Genomic DNA, 22,798 nt, shown 5'->3' on the forward strand with positions numbered 1-22,798 from the left:
GTTATGCTTTTCTTTCAAAAAGTGTACAACTTGTTTTTCTATTGCACTTATTTTCACGTCGAACCAATCTTCTACGAATGTATTCCCAGTTTAGTACCAATGTGGAGAGCAATGCCTCTGCCTGGAAATTCATCCTGCGTTCTGCTGTGGAGGTGTCTATTTGTTGCCCAGATCTTCAAAGCAAGAGAACACTGAACTTGTCATTTTATTAGATGGTTTTTTCTCAGGTTAATCCACATAAGCAGTGTGCCTGGGGACTGAAGTAACTGACTGATGAAGACAAAAATCTGCACCAACACAGCCAGCTCCAGCTGCCCCCTGCCACCTTTATTTCCTTGAGTGCTATCAGCTTAATGCTTTTTAGCCATATTCACCTTTTTATGACCAGTAACAGCCGCCAAGAGATACATTTGAAATAAAAACAACTCAGTAATTCAGAACTTTTTGGTTTATAAAAGATATAGTTCTACAACAGGAAAGGTGCTTCTCAAGTCCCAGATTCTGGGTTAAACAGAGTGGACTTCTCCTACAATAAAGCCATAAAAGTTATGTCCTCATCCCTCTGTAAATGAACCTTTCCCTTCCTTTCCCCACTCACTACTGAAGAAGTGCTGCTACCACTTAAGGTTTCCTTGTTTCGTTTCTTTTTTCAACCTAATGGTACCTGATGTCACATCTGTAGCAGTTTTCAGTGGCAACATATGAGCATTGATAACCTAATGTAAACCATATCTTGTTAGCTGAATTATTAATGCTGGAACTCTCCGTTCTATAGAATCAATACAAGATGTTTTATCGGTGTCCGCAATGATGTGCCCACAGAAACCGCACTTCCAGGACAAACTCAGGACTTCAATATTTTCCCTTCACTATCAGAGACAATTAGTCACCAAATTACCTTGAATTGTCTGAACATTTTTCATAGTATTTTCAGTATATGCCACATACAAAAATCAAGTGAATAATAATATTAAAAAAATCACCCTCAAAATACAAAGTTTGGAATTTTTTAAAGAACAGAAATCAAACTGAGATAGACAGCTAAAGCAAGTTTGGACTTCTGAAGTTCTCCAAATGTCAATAAAATACCTATTCAATACCAATTCAATACATTTTAAAAGCTTCATTGCTTCCTGTTGAATATTTTTATTGGATTAATGAGTCAGTCGGGTGGATTTTTGTTTACAGAAGCTAAAGACCTGCCATGCTGTATCTAAAAATCTTCATCCACAGAAAAAAAACCCAAAAAACAGTGCAAATGAACAGTCAAAAATTCAAGGACATTTAATATTCAACTTTTTCATCTAAAAGAAAAACCCTGTCTTGAAAGGACTACTTTGCACCTGAAATCTCTTTGAAATAATGACTTATCATAATTTTTTTGTCTACTTGAAAGGTTTGATTTGTAGCAAGCAGGAAGAATGCTGCCTTCTTTTTATATAATTACAGACTTCATAGAAAGTTCTACATTATCTTTCAAAATGAAAGGAAGCACTTTCAGCTAGCATAAAACCTTGCAACTCAGTAAAAAAAAATCAATAAAATAATTTTGATTTGCAGTAGTTGAGTAACCTTTTTTTTTTTTCTTTTGAATGTACACATTAGTATTAGGGAACTGTCTTATGCTGGGGTATCTTATTACATAACTACTAATTCAAATACAAAGTCGAAGTCACTCTGTCCTGGGGTGGAGTCCCAAAACGGTGTAAGACAAACAAAAACCAGGCTGCCCCTTCTTTCTACTCCACCTGCATATCTTTACACTACTCTTACCCCACCACTGATATTTGTGTGGGCTGCTTCTGGGAACTCACCTAATTAATTATTTTTTTCTCTAGGAAAAAAAAAAACAAACCTGCTGAAAAAATTACTGAGTAGAATGAAAGCAAAAAATTAGTAATTAAAAGTTAGTAGTCAACATGAATGCAATGCCACCATACGGATTGCAAGTCTTCAGCAGTGACTATTATATAGAACAGCCTTGGTCCACTCACAACCACTCCAGGAGGACAGAGATGTGTCTGATAATAGGGAGTGTTTTACAGAGAGACACATGCACACAAAAAAGCCTAAATTACCATTTCAGTCCACACCCACTAATCCACTCCATCAGACTGCACACGCTGGAGTAAATGAAGGCTCATCTTCAAAAGCAATTTGCAGAATTACTTGCTGATGTCGAAAAACTACTTCAAAAGAGTTTAAGTGTTATGGAATTTTACTGGGTTTTTTAAACAAGCCACTGTTTAAGCTCAAGAGGAAGGGGGGGAGTGTTTGCTTTTTAAACAAAGCTTGTAATATTTCATTACTAAACTATCCAGAGTGTTTATTTTAAAAGCATCATGATTATAAATAATGGCATTTTTCAGTTTTTAACTTCCCTATTCGAGTTTTTCTGTTGGAAACAACTGAGTTTAGTGCCTTTGTGGAGTATGCATCCAAAAATACACAAACTGATGACATTTTAACAGAATTAAAAGTGAACATTCTACCTGAAGCAAAATACTTGTGCTGCTAATTGGCTTTAATCGATAACATTAACAATTTCAGAAGACTGAGCTAGTAAAGCCCATGGAGACAAAACATCCTTTACACTAGAGGACATCATGCCGGCCCCAGCTGACACAGCAATTCTGGGCAGGGCAGGACAAAGTTGCTGGGGTCTTCCTCAGGTCATTTTAAGGCTTGAACAACAGACTGGGGTGCTCAGCTCTGTGTGACAGCCAACTCTTTGATGCATGGGTTTCTTATCTAAAATTAACTGGAAGATACAAAGGTACTTCTTGAAGAAACCCTAACATCTACCAGTGCAGACCACACCAGGGATACCTCGAGGGACATAAAACCTAAGGTCAGAGACCGTAATTTTTACAACCCATATCAACTTACTCTTCAAAGAGGAGGTTATTCTGGTAGGAGTGTGTAATGAAACTGCAAACAGATGGTTACAGCAAGAGAGGTACTGTTCAAAGGTGCAATTTTTTCACACTTTGGGAGGTAAAATAAACAATGGAGAATGCATTAATTTATTCAACTGTTAATGCAATACTGGGCCAAGCCACTTTGTTCACTTTATGTACATCAACTGCCAGAACAATTACAACTAAGATACCTGATGTGTAAGTAAACTTTCTCCTATAATCCTCTGGAAGTTTACTTTTCAGGTCACAGTTTGTTTTTTAGTGTGTACTTTTCAACAATGGAGTTGTTGCAGTTTACCTTGGCATTCAGCTATCATTAAGATCATTTACCTTTGAATGAAATTTATTAAACACGAGAATTAAGCATAAGTACATTAAATTAAATCAAATCTCCTTTCTCGCCTCGTTTTTCTGTTTTTAATATACATTAATTATCAGGAACAATTGCATGTATAGATCAAACACACTTTATTCCAAGGCAAATCCGCAGCAGTGCACTGAAATCTATACTACAAAGAATAAGGACATTAAGAAACACAAGATGTACAAAGGTCAAATTTACGACTTTTCTCACATCATTTTACTGCCAAGTCAGCATATAATTTAAGGTTATAAGTTGAAATACGGATGGGGATTTCCTAGTATTAAGTTTAATACAATTCTGTACAAAGCAACCAATTGCTAACAGGTAGAGTCTTCAGACTCCTCTGTCACTGTATACAAATAATAAAATTTAAAGTGAATATTCAACTGCTCTTTTACATAAATTCCTGTTACCTTATTAAATTTTGCTGCATGAATTTTGCCATGTTCACTAAACTGTGTTTTCCCTTTGAAGTTTGTAACACGTTTTCTTATTTTGCAGGGATAAAAGGAACATACACCTTCCATATTTAAAAAAATTACTTACACTGTTTTTTCCAGAACACTACAGGAAAACATGAAACTTGAAACTTTGACTGGATGGTAGGTAAGAAATATATTCCTAATAACAAAAGAAGTTTTAACAGAGATAATAAAATCTGGAAAGGATGTGACAGCAAAATGCTTTACTGTAAATAAGTGCGGTGCTTTCAAATAGATTTATTGCACATCTCACACTTGCTGAGAACCTCCCAAGCAAGGCCTTTTCTGCAATCTTTTACCAATATTTTTCTGTTATTGTTTAAGAAAAAATCTCACATAATCTGCAATAACCATAACAGGAGGCTGAGAAACATAGGTTCAGGAGGCAGATCTGCTGGCTCCAGCTCAGAGAATAAAAGCCAGGAAAATACCTCAACCAAAGGCTGCTGAGAACTCCTGGGTGTTCTGTGCTTCAGTACTTTTCCTGTAGTTTTCCTTATTTGTATAAATGGTTGCATATTGTTGCAGTTGGAAACAAACAAACAAACAAACAAACAAGCATGGCCTTTGTCGTTCAGTAATAAATTAAGCTGGGGAACACAGACACAGGTTCACAGCCCTACTCCCAATTTATAATAATTCATTAATATCTCCAAAAGATGAGATTTATGAAAGCACTTTTCAGCATTCAATAACCTTCACCTATAAAACCCTCACTAGAAAGATGGAAGAATTGAATTTAGACTTTACTCTGGATCACTGCAATTTCAGCCAAATGCCAGAACCCCCCAGTTGCATCTAAACATCTTTATTGAATAATGTAATTTCTGTGGTGGGACCTTACCTGCAGTATTTATCTAGGATTACAGAATTATTTCTGCTCTACTACCTGATGGAGCATTAGTGAAATTAAGTGAGACTGATTCCTGAAAATTCCTTTGGAAAATGGCTCTTAAACTCCTAAGTTACTAAAGACAACATTTTTCAAACTTCTAAATTTTACTGAGACACACATAACTATGAGAATTTTTTTAATTTTTTTTTTTTTTAGAGAGACCAGAAGAATTAAAAACATCTCCAGAAAACTTGTTTTCTTCTTTTCTTGTCCACTGGCAGCTACTTCTTTTGACGAGTTACCAAGATAAAGGGCCTGACTGAAATTTCAGACTAGTGATATTTAATGACAGGCAGGGGCAATAATTCTGCACTCATCATAACATACCTAGATCAATCATGTCTGTCTGTAGTAGCTGTTTCAAGACAGTGAAATTCAATATAAAGTACCCATTGCAAGTTTGAGACCCCACAGTTGATGAGAATTCTTGCTGAATATTCTTGAGCTCCTTCCTGTACACATCCTGTGCATGCATCAGTCCAAATAACCTTTCAACACCTTAGGAAAAGGATTCTCTAAATGCTACACACAGGACAAACACTGCTTTGGTCCACATTCCCACAAGTCATGATTAGTTCCTGGTACAGCACAGCCTCATGTAGGACCTCTGACTCAGATTCACCCCCCTGATTTTGCTGGGATTTAGGGCTTTCACCTCATCTCTGCAGGCATAGCAGGGAGAGAAGCAAACACTAGTAGGTAGAAGGAGTAAACGAATCTTAAAATCATCAGTCCCAAGGCAACCACTACGCCTACAAGCATAATTTCTTCTTCTTTGCTACCCTAGGTCATGACCCTCATCCAAGAGAGGAAGGAAAGAAACTGTCCTTTCATCATTAATTTTGCTATGTCATTCAGGAAAACAACACTGACAACATCATAAAACCACAGTTTAAGTTGCCACTGGTACTTCAGCCAAAAGCTAATCACCACCATCAATTGTCTAATATTTCTCATTACCTCTTTAGTCATTCTAGCAATCCACTGCAACTTATATGGGATCTGATTAAAATCTTTTCTGGCTGACAAAGAGCCAGCGGGAAAATAAAACTATCCCTCTTCTACCACAATACTGGGCCACTCCACATTTAAAGAGACAATAAATCTGCATTCAAAAACTATGCAGCTTTCAGATTAGAACACTGCTCTAATTTAAAAAAAACCCCAACTACTGACTGTGTCACCTGAAGCACAATGCTGATAAGAAAAACTCTGTCCATAGACTGTTGTATCATTAAAATTTGATTTTTAAAAAAACTCCAAACAACATAGAAAACAATTCATCATGCATAACTGCCAAGTTACTTGGTTTTCCTAATGCACCTGATAAGAAATATCATGGATCACATGAGTATGATTTTAAAATAGTTAACAAATCTATTCACTTATATATATATAACTTACAAAGGACAAAATACTTGTGATGCAGCATTCAAACCAATGCAGCAAAGACAGCGCAATGAACTGTACACCTGGGCTCACACACCAGGCTGCTACCTGCCAACAAAGATCCAGCGTTAATAAGCTTGACCAAGGTTAGTAGGCAGCACTTGGGATATCCTGAGACTCAACAAAGTTGGGAACAAAGCCAGGTGCAGCACTGCTGTGTCTCCATGGTGAAGTAAGAGGAGAGGAGGACACGTCCTGTACACCCAATCTCTCACAGGAACTCAAGGCTACCACTTCCTCCAAGTATGTTCACAGACAGGGTCCCAGGATTTTGAGCATATCTTCTCAGCCATACTGAATCCTGTGAGCATGTTAAAACTATTCCTTGGCTGCTTCTGTTGGTTCCTTCAGTAGAACACCAAGACACTTTAAGCCCTAAGACTTCATTCTGAGCATGCAATGGCACAAACCCAGCATATACAGAAGAGCCTAAATCTTAGACAAAGAACGAAGGTCACAAGTTCACCCCACAGTGGGTCAGCAGGGCTGGTCTGAGAATGAAGATTTAACATTCACAACTACTACAGGCAATTACACACCTTCCATTGCAAGAGCAAGACACGCTTTTCTCACTAAAATGTATATATAACATAGCAGTGCAGAAAGCTGTTTCTTCTCCCTTTCATCCCCTCCCCAAGGCACAACTGTTGGGTGTGGTTTATCATCCCACTTAGTGCAGGACTGGAAGGCATGACACTGCTCTATCCTATGGGCTGCAGAAGAGTGTACAAACAGAGGGGAGGGAAAACACAATGCCAACTGGCATTCATTAGGTTTTTTTCAGAAATACTTCAAAAGCAAATATCCTGACAATTTTTCCTTTAGTGAAATAGTTTCCCCTGACTTTTTTCAGCCCCTGGGTGTGATTAAATCTCTATTCTCCCACCCCTCAATGTAATTCTTACACTTAAATCTTGACACTTGTTAACAAATTTATCTTTCTCTGTTGAGTGTCCCATAATGCTCTGGAGAGGCTCGCATGTTCCCATGAGTCCTGTCAGATTTCTGCCAAGACGTTTGAACTCCTAGACAGATCAAAGAGAAAATAATGAGATAAAAAGAAACAGAGTTCTTCAGACTGGCAGGTCAACCACCTCTCCTTGACAAGAAGAAATAAGGGTGGTTTACAGAAACAATCAGGAAGACATCAGTGTTTCAGACTTGGTGGAACTATCCCGTAAAATACTATAGCAGTAATTCCTGTACTAATGATTAGTGACTGGTTTCACTGAATAGGAAGCCAACATTCACAGAATTATTTGGGCTGGAAGAGACCCTCAACATCACTAACTCCCAGACTATGGGCTGGGATGCCTTCCACCAGGTCAGGCTGCTCAAAGCACCATCCAATATGGCCTTGAACATTTCCAGGGATGGGGCATCCACCCACAACTTCCCTGGGCAACCTGTGCCAGTGCCTCACCACCCTCACAGCCAAGAGTTTCCTTCTAATAGCTAATCTAAATCTATCTTCTTTCAGTTAAAGGCCGTTCTCCCTTGACCTATCACCATCTGAAATAATCTCATATTGTTTTTTAATTTATCTGAACAGTAAAAATCAGATTAGTTACAGATAAAATTTTAGGCTGTACAAACTGCAGTACTATGGAAATGTCACTCTGAAGAGCAACACAGCTTTGCAAAGTAGGCCAGAAATTGCCTGTGTTCAATATTTTCAAGTATCAGAAATGTTACAATGCTGAAAGCAGAGTGCTAAGTGCAGACACACATAATAAATTCTAAGGCAGATTTCCCAAAAGGTTTGATTTTTGAAAGCAAATTTTTCTTCTAATCCTGCTGCTTCAAAAGCTCAACAAGTTTAAGTGGCATAATGATAACAAAGGTAGGTCTTGAAGCCAAAATGAAACTAAACAAAGTCAACACTGATAGTTTATTTCTGCTGTTCTGGATATATACAAGAGATAGCATCATAGCCTCACTATTTTTTTTAGTTACTATATGTTATAGTCACACACAAATTTACTGTTTCCCCCAGTTTTTACCCCATCTTGACTTCCAGCTCAGTGCGTCACAATATATAATTTCTCGTTAAGAACCACTGAGCTGCTGCTACTTCAATCAGCTTACCTACTAAATTAAATAAAATAAAAAAAATCTATTTTTTTAAAAAAGTTACTCAAATTGCTTTTGAATTTGCTCAAACTAGGACTGAATAGAAACAAACTAAGGGACCTGGCCTCATCAATGAGAAAAGCTGAAATACCATTTTATCCACCAAGGCTGGAATTTCACAAAGTTAGAAAAATTCATGCCAAGGATCTTAATATCTGGCCAGACCCACTTATGGTCTATGGCCAGACCCACTTACTGTCTACAATCTTTTTACGCAGCAAACCAAAATGCTACATCTGTTTTAAGTTCACAAATAACCATTACAGCTAATGAAAACATCATCTAAAATGACAAATATCACTGAAAATAATTCTTAAAACAATAACATCAAGTGACCAATTTCTATGTAGTTGATTGGATAGTCAATACTCTTACCCCCTATTTAAGTGATCTCATACATCATGAAAAATTTACAGATTTCACTCAAATAATGTCATGCTTTTTGATGAAACATACCATTTCTAAGCATCATCATTTGCAGAAAATCCAGTAATTGCAGTCATCATATATTAGGCTTTTGGGAGCCTACATTTCATAGGATCAGATCTGGAGTCAGGATCCTGTATAGATATAGCTGTTTTACTCCAGAAAGAACTTGTGTATCAAAATTGGAACTACAACACTGAATATTTTTGAAATCTGAAGATGGATATTGTGCTTTATCAGCTTACTGAGGAATTCTTTTACTCTATAAAAAGAATTGTTTGTATTCGCTTACTAAATGTGCACCTTGATCACGTGCAGCATGAGATCAGAAAAAAACCATTTGGTTTAAAAAAACGAGGCTCACAGTTTGAGTGAAAATGCTGTTTTCAATGCACACCTTTTTCCTTCACTTTTTTTCATGAAATCTACAACACAACAGTAAAAAACACGCTATTTTCTGACTGGGAGCAATGTGGAGGGAATTTACAGTGGGGAGAGGAGAGGAAAATGAGAGGGCAGGTTCCAGAAGAAACATGCAATTACTAGATGATACACAAATGCACTTTGCACACACTGAACACACAGAACAAATATTACGCACTGCAACACAAAGGAAAACAGCTATTTCAGAAACAGATAAGAATTTGAAGCACTAGTTAATTAAAAATACCAGAAAAAGGCCTCCTTAAAGACACAGAAAATTAAAAAGCACAATAACGACCACCTACATATTTTAATGCTTCGGTACTTTTCCATCTACACATTATGAAAAAAACCGCAACACTTGTGAAAAAAAAAACAAACTTGCAGACATATAGAGGGTCACAAAAGCTATGAAAGAGATACTTAACACAGGTTCCTGAGCAGATGACAAGCCATTAAACTTTCACCTTTAGGCAGTTATGATTATCTGATGTCTCTTTTATGATATCAGCCATTTTTTTAATTAAATCTACAATGTGTTTAACAAGCAATTCTTCAATCAATCTTTGATGTGTTTTACTTATAAAGCAATGACAGTTTTCAGTTCAGGCTCCTTAAAGTTTCAGAGAAACCATTTTCCACTCACTTGCTTTGAAAGCCATTAAAACAACTTGATGAAGAACAGCAGCAGGGGGCTAACAGAAGCCAAGGCTTAGGAACAATCTTTAGATTTTTCTCCTAAGACTTTCTCACAGACCCTCCTCACAAAGATCCTCAGGGCTTTTCATCCTGTCCTTTCTCCCCACCCCCTTCCAAAAATCAGTTCAAAGTGACAGATGCAACTAGCTCCAGATTCTGCTCTTTTCTTAATTTCACTTTTACCTCTCAATTTTGCTAGACTCAACTGAAATCTGATTCCCACAGAGGCAGTCCTCTTATCATCTTCCCATTGGGAAAAAGTAATACACAGAAAGATTCAAGCAACTTGTGAACAGCTTCTAATCTGTCATCCATTCTAATAGAGGGCACTACTAGTGAGACATGAACCTGTTACTTAAATACCATATACCACTGGCATTCAGTAAATTGAATGAATTGGTGATTGATTAGTGATTCATATACAGCTCCTGCAGTATTTCTGAAACTTGCATGACAGTGACCTTGTAACATTTTCAATACTGGGATATAAAGTAAGGAACTATGCAAGCCAATTGTAAATTATGTTTAAAATTGGGAATTGCCTATAACAAATGGTAAATTCTTTGGTTATAGTTTCATGCAAATACAGAAATCACAGTTTTAGGGAAACACACCTATTAGGACAGTAGTCATGCTAACTAGAATCAGTAGAGTGGATTTTTTTTTTTTTTTTGTCTCTGTTTTGCTCTGCCCACCACCATTTTTATTTCTTTGGTTATGGCTGACTGAAGGACAAATTTCATTGATCGCTGATTTTGTGGAACATCTGTAACTCCAAAGCTGTACTGACTCTTCAGCTGCTGTGTTCAAGTGATGTCACTGTGGTCAAGACACTGAACACGGAATTTCTCAAATGTGAACAGCCAATTTCATGAAGCAGGGCTGTGGGACACATTAATCCCAGATTCTGTTTACAATTCCTTGTTCTTTTACAAACGAGAGCTACAGTTCCAGTACACATGGCTAGGAGTAAAGAGGGACTAAAGGAGGCCAGCCTCATGTCTCCTCAGCTTGAGGACAGGGGCAGCACATATGAGGGATTTGAGGTCAGAAAGGACAGATGGTAGGCATTCCCATTACAGCTAAGTCACCTCTTGTCCTTACAGCATTGAGCTTTATGTTTTCCAGTTGGTGTCTCTCACAGTTTGTGTTCCTGCATTATTTTACCAAGCTTGTATTTGTAACTCAAACTGTGAGAATACACTGTGGAATAAATTTCTAGATGTCTTGTGAACAAATCTTATTGGTACTTTCTCAGAACATTAACAATTATGCTTTCTGCTTGTCCTCTCTTTAGCTAAAGTAATACATTATTAAAATGTTAGTGTGAGATGTTTCTAAATGAGTTTTTCATTAAAGAAATTTGAAAAAAAAAATCTCGTAAGAAATTCTAAGTCAGAAAACTGACATACAGCCCTGTAAGCAAACATGCAGAAAGTTTCTGTTGGCTTTCTGACATAACTGTATCATAAATATTGGAAAAGGATCCATCGAGAATATAAACTAAGGAAGTCCAAGAAGTAAAGAAACAATACCCTAAGGAACAGGAAGAGTTACGTATGATTTTCTACACGCATTCAATTACTTTACAGAATTGAAAAAATGTTAAGGCTGGAAGGACCTCACAAGATCACTCAGTACAAGTCTCTTAACAGTGGCAGGATCAAACATATGTTATGTGAGTGCTATGTAATACATGCCAGATACAGAATATGCTTCTAAGCATTATCCAGTCAGAGCCACCATTCCAGGCTGTTCCATCATTCAAACTATTCCACCATTTGTGCAGTCTTATGACTAAAATAAACACTTTCAATCCTGCATTTGCAATAGCACTGTAAGATTGTTATGCTGGAAGTACATGACTTAGAGTTTATCATGAAGGCTCCTGCAGAATAATAATTTAATTAAGAGTAGCATTAGCATTACTTCTTTCTACATTACTCTTCAAGAGGGGTAAACTTTTCCCATATTTTCTATTTCCAGAGAAAGAACATCTCTCACCTTCAGGAGTTTAGCCTCATTTCCCTATAATGTATTCATCACCACTCAGCACATCTGTCCCAGCAAATCCCATTTCCTGTTCTATTCATGAGGCTCAGCAACCTGGAGCTTTAGTGATTGCCGCCACACTTTTCCCATGGCCTTCTCACCTCTCACCCCCCCCCACGCACCCCGCTCCCATTGTTTATCATCTGTTCTCCCCCGCTGCAAACTGCTGTCAGATGTTCACTTATCCCTAATCTTACTCACTGCCTTTGATATTCTTTCTAATCCAACAACCTGTCAACTGGGGCATCAGCCCATGTCCACACCAGCTGCTCTGTCACAGGCCGTAAGATTCTCTCTCTGCTCCAAGAGGTATTTAAAGGATTTTGACACAGCAACCTCAACGTGAAACAAATAATTAATGCTGTTTTGATCAGTGATCAGTGCTTTAGTGTGACATGAGCTGACCACTAAGAAAAACTGAGCTCACTTTGTTTAAACTTCAGTAAACTTTAGTGTTACTGTATTAACAAGATTTTGATCAGTGTCTGAAGGACAGTGCCAAAAAGCTAAGTTCTTTAACTTTAGTTAAAAATTATGACGAATAATTAATCTGAGTGCACGTCAGAGGGGCAGATAACATTATATGCCTGCTGTGTAAAACATGCTCATTTATGCAGTATCAACTTTTAGGGTTTTCAAAGCATGGGAGCTGACCTTTTATGAGTTACAGCTGAAAATACAAATGTACTTTAAATATGGCAGCAGTTGAGATAAAATTATTTTAAATACACTTATTTTCAGGAATAGAGTAGGATAGTTTCATTCTCTACAGAACATCAAACTCTGACATTTTAAAGAATACTGCCATTTACAGAAAATGTCTAATTTCCATGATATTCAGATTTGCTATAAACACTTAAAATTTTACAGTGTTCATCTGCTTTAAAACATATCAAATACACATAATGTCATAGCTGAGACTGTGATTCAGATGACAGATTTTTTGTATGAGAAAAAGTTTCTGCTATTTAAGTAAACATGTGAATTTTGATCCAAACTGAAAAACAAATACAGCATTTAGTTGTTGGAAGAACATGAGCACTATTTTATTTCTCAGATCTAACTGCAATTACTACAAAAGAGATGGTACCAAACAAGAGAAAAAGGCCTACTTTATACCCTACAGTAGTCGTATTTCACACACACCAGTATAACAAAACTTCAGTGATGAATTTTATAACATGGTTCATTCACTTAGAACTAAACCACTTTTATTCTTAGGGCTTGTCCATACCAAGACATCAAGAAAATGAATCTGAAATAAGTACCTTGATGAACTTGAATTCTGCTACTTAAACTCCATTAAACCCCTGTGTGGACACAGTCATCCAGTTTAGTTTACTGCTCCCTTAGGGCACACACTGGAAAGTTAACATGGATTAAGGCAGGGTATGAATTCAAAGTGCAATCGTACTTTGAAAATGGTTTAATGTAAACAGAACCAGACTCTTTGTTGTAGAATGAGACTTGGGAGTTAATCAGGAAAGTCCTGTGCAGACAAGTCCTTGCAGATGAGGCCACTGGAGTGGTATTGCCAGAGCTGATGGTTTTCAACTTCTTCATCTGCAGACCTGGAAACATCTTCCAGGGAAGCGGCAGGCCTTGCTAGCACATTAAGCCTGCTGATAATTGATCTGCTTTTCTTAGCTACCTCATATGGATGACCTGCAAGTATTCCAAAGGCCCTCAGTGAGCTGCATATCAGAACTTGAGAAGTATGGTTTAAGCTCACTGCAACTTACGTACCTCCTCCTGCACTCAGTCTTAACTTCACAGTTACTGTGCAGTAACCCAAGTACTCTGATGGCATTAAATGAGATTCTACTGATCGTTTATGTAAGTGCAGACACATCTCAGCTACCAAAGGTTCTCAACAAGGCCTTATTCTTTCCATTATGTGACATTTGCTGTCACAAGTGTGTTAAACTGACCTAAAAATACGAACTTTTGTCACTGTCAACTACTTCTTGTGCATTTACTTCAGAGCTTACATTCACTTGTCAAAGCATGCTGGATAGAGAAATTAAGACTAACACGACATAATTTCACTGAAACAAAAACAAGTATTAGTGTTCTTTTCAACTACTGCTCTTATTAACTAATGATTCTCATTTCCCCCTTCAGTAATTCATGTCTTATACAAAAATAACTTGTACAAATTTTCAGAGTTGAATTCAAAGCATATGGCAGAGCCAGAAGCAGATATGCCTAGATTCCTTGGTTCCTTTTCTTAAATCTGTGTTCCAATTGCAGAGAACACCATTTCTCTCAAAGGAAATTATGTTCCCTCAGTACTTAACTCCCTAACACTGTCTCTGCAAAAACTTTCTTTTCTTTCACCCATATGAAAGAATTATACTGCACCTCAACTGCATTCACTGTTAACACAGCAGCAGTCAGATCAAAAATTAGTCTCATCCAGGATCTACCTCTGACAGAAGGCAAGAGGCCCAAGGAAGAATATATTGTTAAAACACTCTCAGACTCCTGCAATTTGCAGCTCAGGGACTCCCTGAGCTGGAATCAGTATGTTTCCATTTAGGATTAATACTCAACACTGACATAACAGACTTGACAAGCTGAAGAAAATGAGACAAACTTCACAGGGAAAAAATGGCATCTCCTTTCACGGCACTACTGCTTTAAAAAAATGAACTGCAAATAAATGTGCTACTTGGTAACATATTTCCTACTACTAGAACCTTTTGAAGATTCAACAGAAGACTTACTTGTTTGAACAGGTAACTTAAAAATCTGTTTACTCCCTCAACAGCATAATTTTTAACTGTCAAAACAGAAAAGAATGTTTTATGTTTATAAAAAAGCAGACGGAAGTTCCAGAGAATATTTCAGGCAGCTGGGCACATTCATGTTGCTATTACCACATACAAAAATTCCTAAATGCAAAATAAGATTGTTAATATTATTGCTACACTGCCCTGCTTTGCTTTTCATCTTCAAAGTTTTTGTGGCATTAATGATACAGGCCTCACTTCTTTCTCCATGTATACACATATTTTAATCTTGATGACATCTCCAAGAGGCTTAAAATTGTAAGACACAGTGGTCATGGTCACAAAAGAAAGCAGTAGCAAACTCGGATCAGAAGAAATTCTTTCTTCACTGATGAACTGCGCCCTGCTCATGAAGCACATTTTCTACCCATCAAAAAGCTCATGAGGTGTAAAAATCTACAGCAGCCTTGAAAATTGCTTTAGAATGACTGCAAAACTCAAAGATATAATAGTTTAGTTCCCTTAACAGTGAATGAAAAACATCATGCATTAAAATGAACTTGAAGGGAGCATTTTTCACGTTTAACTTTAAAATAAATTATTCTAAGTATTAAATCAATAGAGGAAATGTGATGTTAAGGCATTGACCTACTCTGAAGTGTGGAAGGAATGTGAAGTTCAGAAAAGAGCAAATAGTTCCAATTTACCACTACTGACTGCATGATTCAGTCGATATGCACGGAGTTTTTGGGGTTTATCCCACATGCATCACTGAAACAGATGCCCATTAACCATTCCACAGACTCAAAACACAAACTCACTCACATAGAAAACGCACTGGGAAAATTACTGACAGTTGGTTCTAGTCTGGTGGCAAACTTCTACAAGTTCCTGGGCAGAAGGCACATATATGTTTATACAACGCAAGGAAACAGTGGCAAGAGCTGCCCTGCCAGAACAACTTTCAAAAACAAAGGTAGAGGAGTCTGGGCAAGATCCACAAAGGCTTTGATTTGTAAGCTCTGGACAAAAGTTTCTGTAACAGCTCAAGGTATTATTCTCCCAGCTAGATGCTTCCCCCCAGCTGATGGATGCTCTGCCTCCCCCTTTGAAGGGTGCTGTCCCTAGCACAGAGGTCACAAAAAAAGAATATGCAAAGGCAATTCACTTAGTTCTGTGTAAAGCTCAGTGATTTGGCTTAAAGGACTGATGGCAGTGGGTCTGAATTGGAACAACAGAGTAAGAGCTGGAGCAAAGCCACCTTCTGCTGATTCCCTGGGGGTGAGAACCATGAGCACAGGGAAAAACCTGCATGTAGTAACTTCTTAAATTGCTACAGCAAGATCCACCATAGCTCTGTCAAAACCGTGTGTAAGGGTCCAAATCCAACATGCAGAACCTCTGAAATCCCTCCCTGCTCAGGTGCTGATTAAGAAGACTTTGTTGCATCCAAATCTCATTTGGATACTATGATGCTCAAAATCTAAAGGACTCTCCTTAACTGTTGCTACTCAGAGTCCACTTTCATGACAGGAAGTCTCAGCAGAGTTCTTAAATTTGTGGTTTTTTCTCTTTTTGGTTTTTTGGATTTTTTTTTTTTTTGTTTCTTTTTTTTTGTTTTGTTTTGTTTGGTTGTTTGGGGTTTTTTTGCTTTTTTTGTTTTGGTTTGGTTTGGTTTTTTTTTTTTTGGCCAATATATAGGCTAGTGCCTGGCTAGCATACACAAAAGAGCTGAAGATTTACACACAAATGCATTTCCCAGCAGTGAGCACACTCTCCTGTGATGTGGGAAGCAATATTAATTGAAGTGAGATCTTGCAGCCTGACTCTACCACATCCCAGGGAAATGCCCTAGCCCTTGGGCATTGAGTTAATCTCTCATTAGCCATCCCTCTGGTCTCTTGAATAAATTATTTATGAAAAGCAGAAAAACTTCAATAGGAAAAAGTGAAAAGAGATTTACCATGGAGTTCCTGGTAAAGAAGCCAATTCTTCAGGAGGTGATGTATGTTTAAAAAAAGCCAATTTAGATAACAAATCAATTTGCACTTTGGGGGCAAGTACACATTAAAGCTAGACAGATGCTATCCTCTGTGTAAGAAAAATGAATTTTCTTCTCTCGGTACCAAGCAGAACCAAAATATATAGGAACATAGGGTTCCTAGAGACAAAATGAAGAGGATATTCCTCAAACTAAGTGAGGGAGCTTGTCTAGCCCTCAACCCCAGGCTACCTCACTTTCAACGTGGTTGATTTGACTAAGGGCCCCACCTGGATCAGGGCTGACAGCTGAAAATCCCAAACAGAAGCTTGTAAGAGCCTGTTGGATGGATGGGACAGTAACGAGAGATCTCTGGAGTCCAGGGCAGCTCTTGGATCATGTGGTTTATTGCACAGGTCGTGGGTGCAAGAGCTTTGCTTAAGCAGCCAGCCACAGCTATAAGTGGGCCCGAGGAGAGAGAGAGTGAGAGAGAGAGGGACAGAGAGCCAGAGAGGGGGAGAGGGCAAGCTAAGAGCAGGAGAGCGGGAGAAGGAGCTAAGAGGGGGAGCAAAAAGCAGGGCTAAGTTCTTGTTACAATACATTGTATCTCTTTCTGTGGTGAATATTCTAATTTACACTAACCAACCAGTACAAGACACAAATCCTATAGAATCTACATACAGCCTATAAGAACTACTACATTACCATACTGTGTTACATTTTAAACTCTAAAAGCTATTCTTTAGACTCTTCTCTTGCTGCACTGACCTTTGCATCCCTCAGCCAGCAGAAGGGTATTGTTCAATCAAAAGGGATTCTCCTTCAGCTGGCTAGACCATTGTTCCTTGGTTATATAGTAACTAAGGCTCAGTATCCTACAACTTAAAGCTAGCATTCATTTCTACTTCCATTATAAGTTTCATATTTTAAGAATCTTTTGCCAAGCAATCATATTTATCAGGTTTCCCTGTTCCATCTTCCCCAACAGAAGCTGAGGTCCCTTTGGAGTTCTGTCAAACACCTATTTTGAAGAATATAATCAATTTTAATCTGTACTTTACCTCTCCATATTGACCCTCACCAAAATCTGACTGCAGCTTGCTGAATTCCACAACTCCTTGGCTGCACTTCCATTTCTACCTTTGCACAACACAGAGACAGAACTAATAATTTAAGTGAGTGACTGGTACTGTGATTTGTCCAGCAAGTCAGGCTATTCTCCATAGCTTGGATTCCCAACACAAAGCTGCAGGGTGCCTCAATCTGCAAGGTTTGAAATCTGGAAGTCCTTCAGAAGGGTATATACCTACTTTTATGCTCTACAAGAAAAATTCAGAGCTCGTTGCTTTCATTTAAAATACAGATGGGCAGAAGGAGAGGGTGATGAAACACTTCATATGAAAAGCTCTCATGACCCTCCATGGGAAGAACAGAATCCACCATGGGCATGAATTGCTGTAACTTCAAGAACTGCCATGATTTCTTACAATCCTCACTTTAGTGAAAGAGCCAGAAACTGACATTTTTCTCACGGTCTTTTGGAAGAGTGTTTCTATATGTAACCAAATACAGTCTAAAGGATGATTCAAGCTCTTACAGCACAGGGAAACTTGGGACTCAAATACAAACCTACAAGGACACTGCGACAGTTCTCTCAAACATGACAGTAATTGCCTGGGTTCTATGTACACACAACTCTGTTCTTGTGTTTGTCCACAGCTCCCAGGCTGAGCATCTGTATGTCCAAGGAAAATACTCAGCTGACCAAAACATTAATGCAATCCTTGGGCCTGCAACTGTAAATGTGTAAAATGCCTCCAAGAGCAGGTAGACAATGATCTGAGTCTATGGCTCCACTCTTCATCAGGTGTGACCACAGCCTCCTTCAGATGTGTGACCTGTATGGGTTTACAAAAGTATTTCCAGAATCACAGAATATTCTGAGATGGAAGGGACCCACGAGGATCACTGATCCAGCTCTTGCGTGAATGGCCCATACAGGGACTGAGCCTGTGACCTTGGTGCTATTAGCACCATGCTCTGACCAACTGAGCTAATTTACTCAGCATTTTGTTTAAATTTCAGCCCCCAAATGGATCCTCTTCTGATGTCTTACAGATTTTGAGTGGTCTGTAATGCTGCTAGAACAACAGTGATTTACAACTCAGTGGGGTGCAGGTTGAATGGATAAAATCAGACTAGCAGGGTACACTGAAATGTAAATCACCTATCTAAATTTATCTTTAAAATAATAAAATTTATGCTTATGTGAAAGACCTTGCTGTATTAGGTATAGTAGTAGGGTTTAAAGTATCTCCACACAAGTAGCATAATTTTGATATGAAATGTCTAGAAAATAATGCTGTTACTTAAGCATTTATGAATGCCTAGAAATAATCTCAAAATCCCACACTGTATGTAAAAATTCCTTCCATTTCCTATTTGTACAGAAAAGCAGTAGTTGTGAAAGAAAACAAATTAATAAAAAAACCTCTCACTCTCTGTGTGTCCTTGGACAGAAGCTATGTTAAACATCAATGCCTATTTTAGGAATATACCTCTTTGAAAAAAGATTTCCAATTCTCAGTCTTCAAGGCCCCAGTTATCCTTCATTAATACTATATGAACAAAAAAAATGCATCAATCCATCTTCTTTGGATTACAATGAATTATAGGGGATGTGCCATAGCTTCACAAAACGTACCTATAAGACCACCCCAAGCCTTCCAATTACAGCATTATCCCACATATTGCATAATTTAAGTATCCAAACTAGTTTCAGTTTTCACAGTGCAACAAATGCCATTATTCAAGTTTTCCCCATTAGATTATTCTGTTATCCAGAAAGATTTTTTTTATTAGATTTGGGTCAAGTTCATCAAGCAAGTGCAGGGAATTCATGGAAGGGGGAATTTAATGTTACTGTAAGATACAGCAATTAGGAACTGGGAAGAAGAAAAGTTTCTTTTCTTTTTCCAGCAAGTGAATTAAAATAGTTGGACAAGGGAAGACCTACTCAGCATAAAAGCATTAAGATCAAGGGCTAGATTTTTGGAAACAATTGTCAGTTTTAGAGGAGTGGTGGAATTTTCAAAAATTCTTAAGCAGAACAGGCATCTAACTCTCTTGGATTTTAGACCGTTGACTGTTTAATGGGGTTTTCAGCAGACCTAAATGCTTTTCAAACAATTAGTCAAATGAGAGAAAATATTTAGTATTTCCTCTGGTTAGTAAGTCAGTTTTTAAATGCAAAATGTGTTTCAATAAATGTAGGGTCTGTTTCTCAGGTCAGGTACAGAGAGTTGTGCTCACATTGAGCTCATGCTCTCAGCAGGCTGGACCCAAGCCAGCTTCTGTACAGATCCCATAGAAACTACATGTTAAAGTTCATTTCAAGACAGTGCTGCAGCCAACAGAAACAATCTCTGCCCTCACCAGGCCCCAAACGCTCATCCCTAACTACTACATTACCACCTCCCCTCTGCCAGCATAATGAACTGAATCACTGATCTTGTTTAGCTTAAAATTGACTTCTTTTTCTGGCTAGATTAGGTTTGACCCTGGTCCAGCTCACTCAGTTGCTGCACAGATACTTGTGCAAGGAGAGGAAGCAGCAAGATGGGCAAGTCTATTTCACTTAGTGGCAATGCTGGCCTCTGTCAATCCACAGCACATGACCAAACATACCCTTATTTCTTCTTTAGAATACTCATCACATCTAAGGCACATCTATTCAATTAAATGTAATTTTGCAATACTGTTTCGAACATTTTAATTAAATCCCCTTTTTCATGTAAATAGAGCATGACTCAGAAATGAAAATGAAATTAAGTAGTAAGACCCATCACTTGTAAGCAAAAATTCAGAATGTGAACGAATGTTTTTCAGGTTTACTTCTGATACCTGAAAAGACATAATTCAGTGTAGAGCTCTCAACTGCTCATGAATCAAAATGGTTTATTTATCCCAACCAATGAGAACTTTCTTGAAGAAAATAATGTATAAAATGTATCTAAATGTTAAAAATCGGCTCATCTGCTTTGATGAAACCTATTTGAACCCTTGCTATTCATTTTCTATACTTTATCTCACTGTTGGACTCAATACGTTCCTGTTCTGCCTTTCCAATTGATGCATTTAGGAGCAAAGCAAAGGAGGAATGAGAGATGTGTTTTCCACCATCCATTTCTAGGGCTGTCCAAAGTCTCCTTCCCCTTTTTTCCCTCCACCTTTCACCACTCTGCCAGGGTAAAAGCTCACCCTGGACCAGCCAACAACCAGGCCCAAGGAAAGCATCCAAGGAACATGCAATGTTTTGTGCTGTGAGAAATGACTTTCCTTTCAAAGCTCACATTCCTGCTGCTGTTGGAGGTACCAGTTCTCAGTGATCCTGTGAAAGGTGACTCATGTTGATATAAAGATGGTGAGGGACAGGATTTCCTTCCCTGCCTCCCACCTGCAGGCATTGAGGCTATTCACAGAATCACAGAGTAGCCAGGGTGGGAAGGGACCCCTGGAGATTACCCAGTCCAAACCCCCTCTCATGGCAGGGTCACCTGGAGCAGGTAACACAGGAAGGAGTCCGGGTGAGTTTGGAATGTCTCCAGAGAGGGAAACTCCATGACCTCCCCGGGCAGCCTGCTCCTCAGTGTAAAGTTCTTCCTTATGTTGAAGTGAAACTCGTGGTTTAGTTCATGGCCACTGCTCCTCATCCTGTCACTGGGCATCGCTGGAGAGAGTCTGGCACCATCCTCTTGGCACCCACCTTGGAGAGGTTTATATACATTAATATACATTAACGAGATCTCATCTCAGTCTGCTTTTCCCTAGACTGAACAGGCCAGCTCCTGATCTGAGAGGCGCCCCAGAACCCTAAACACTCGTGGATGAAAGTGATGGCCTGCTGAGGTCTGGCCAGCAAAGGGCTCGAGATGTCAACAATCCACACCAAAGAGAGGCCCAAACCGAGAGGTGAACCCGAACACCAGCACGGGGTGAAAGTGACAGACCCGGGCAGAGGGGACACCCACGGGGACACGGGAACCGGTGGCACCGCACGGCAGCGACGCCGCGCTCTGTCGGGCCGCCTGCGCTGCCCTGCTCGAGCCCCACCTCAGGGCGGGCCGAGGGGGCGCCGGCTGCATGAGGTGACACCGGCTATATGCGGTGACACCGGCTGCAGGAGGTGACACCGGCTCCATGAGGTGACACCGGCTGCAGGAGGTGACACCGGCTCCATGAGGTGACACCGGCTGCAGGAGGTGACACCGGCGCTGCTCCAAAATGGCGCAGGCGGGGCTGACGGGCCCGCACGGACGGGGCACGGCGGGCGGGCGGCCCGGCGGCGCCACTCACCTGCCGGTAAGAGAGGCGGAAAGGCCGCAGGTAGAGGGAGGAGGTGCAGGGCTGGACCGCCAGCTCCTCGATGGCCTCCATGCCTGCCGGAGGGGGACAGCGGCCGCGGCAGGAGGAGGAGGAGGAGGAGGAGGAGGAGGAGGAAGGGGAGAGGCGCGCGCAGCCGCCGGCGGACGGGCCGGGAGCGGCGCCGGAGCTGACGGGCCGCGGCTGCGGCGCTCTCCGGGCTCTGCCCTCAGAGGGAGCCGGAATCACGGAATGCTGCGTTTCACCCCCGAAACCGGGACACAGCAGCCTCGCCGCCTCTATTCACAGAATCACCGAGGTTGGAAGAGACCTTCAAGATCATCCGGTTCAAGCGTCCACCTAGCGCTACCCCTGTAACCCTTAAACCACTGAACTACAGACACCTCTAGAACTGGTGACTCCACCGTCTCCCTGGGCAGCCTGTTGCAATGTCTGACCACCAGAACAGTGAAAAAATGTTTCCGGTATCTATTCTGAATCTCTCCTCTCTTACTTTAAGGCCATTTTTTCATTTCCTCTCACTGCGGGCGCGGAAGAAGAGACCGGCCCCCACCCACCTCACCACAACCTCCCGTGACGGAGTAGAACTATTCTCCAGAAACACCTATTTGCGGTCTCCTGTTTTCTCAGGAGCTTAGCCGATGCTCTCAGAGGGTCAGTTATCCCCACACTTTACACCAGAATTTATGGGGTATGCCAGCACTGAAGGGAAACACACTCCCCTTCTCTAAAGCCTTGATGCAATCTACATGCTCCCAAGATTATCCAGTTCCTGGACTTTATCAGGCTTTGCAGGGTGAGCACCTTGCTGTGAAAAGCACAGTCCCTTCTGCCTGCCAGCATGCAGGGTGCTTTC

General features: G+C 39.8%; 1 protein-coding gene across 1 annotated transcript in view; it reads right to left on the minus strand.

Annotated features, from left to right (window-relative positions):
• Window positions 1-22,264, minus strand: part of NUDT14 (nudix hydrolase 14) — a 60,004-nt gene extending 37,740 nt beyond the window's left edge. The window contains 2 exon segments of the mRNA XM_066188969.1: window positions 21,916-22,209; window positions 22,211-22,264. Coding sequence (XP_066045066.1) covers window positions 21,916-22,209; window positions 22,211-22,264 — 348 coding nt within the window.
• Window positions 22,265-22,798: the final 534 nt, after the last annotated feature.

This window comes from Chamaea fasciata, unplaced genomic scaffold (assembly GCF_029207755.1).
Source record: "Chamaea fasciata isolate MVZ Bird 193981 ecotype frontalis unplaced genomic scaffold, bChaFas1.0.hap1 SCAF_7, whole genome shotgun sequence".
Taxonomy (NCBI): Eukaryota; Metazoa; Chordata; class Aves; order Passeriformes; family Sylviidae; genus Chamaea; species Chamaea fasciata.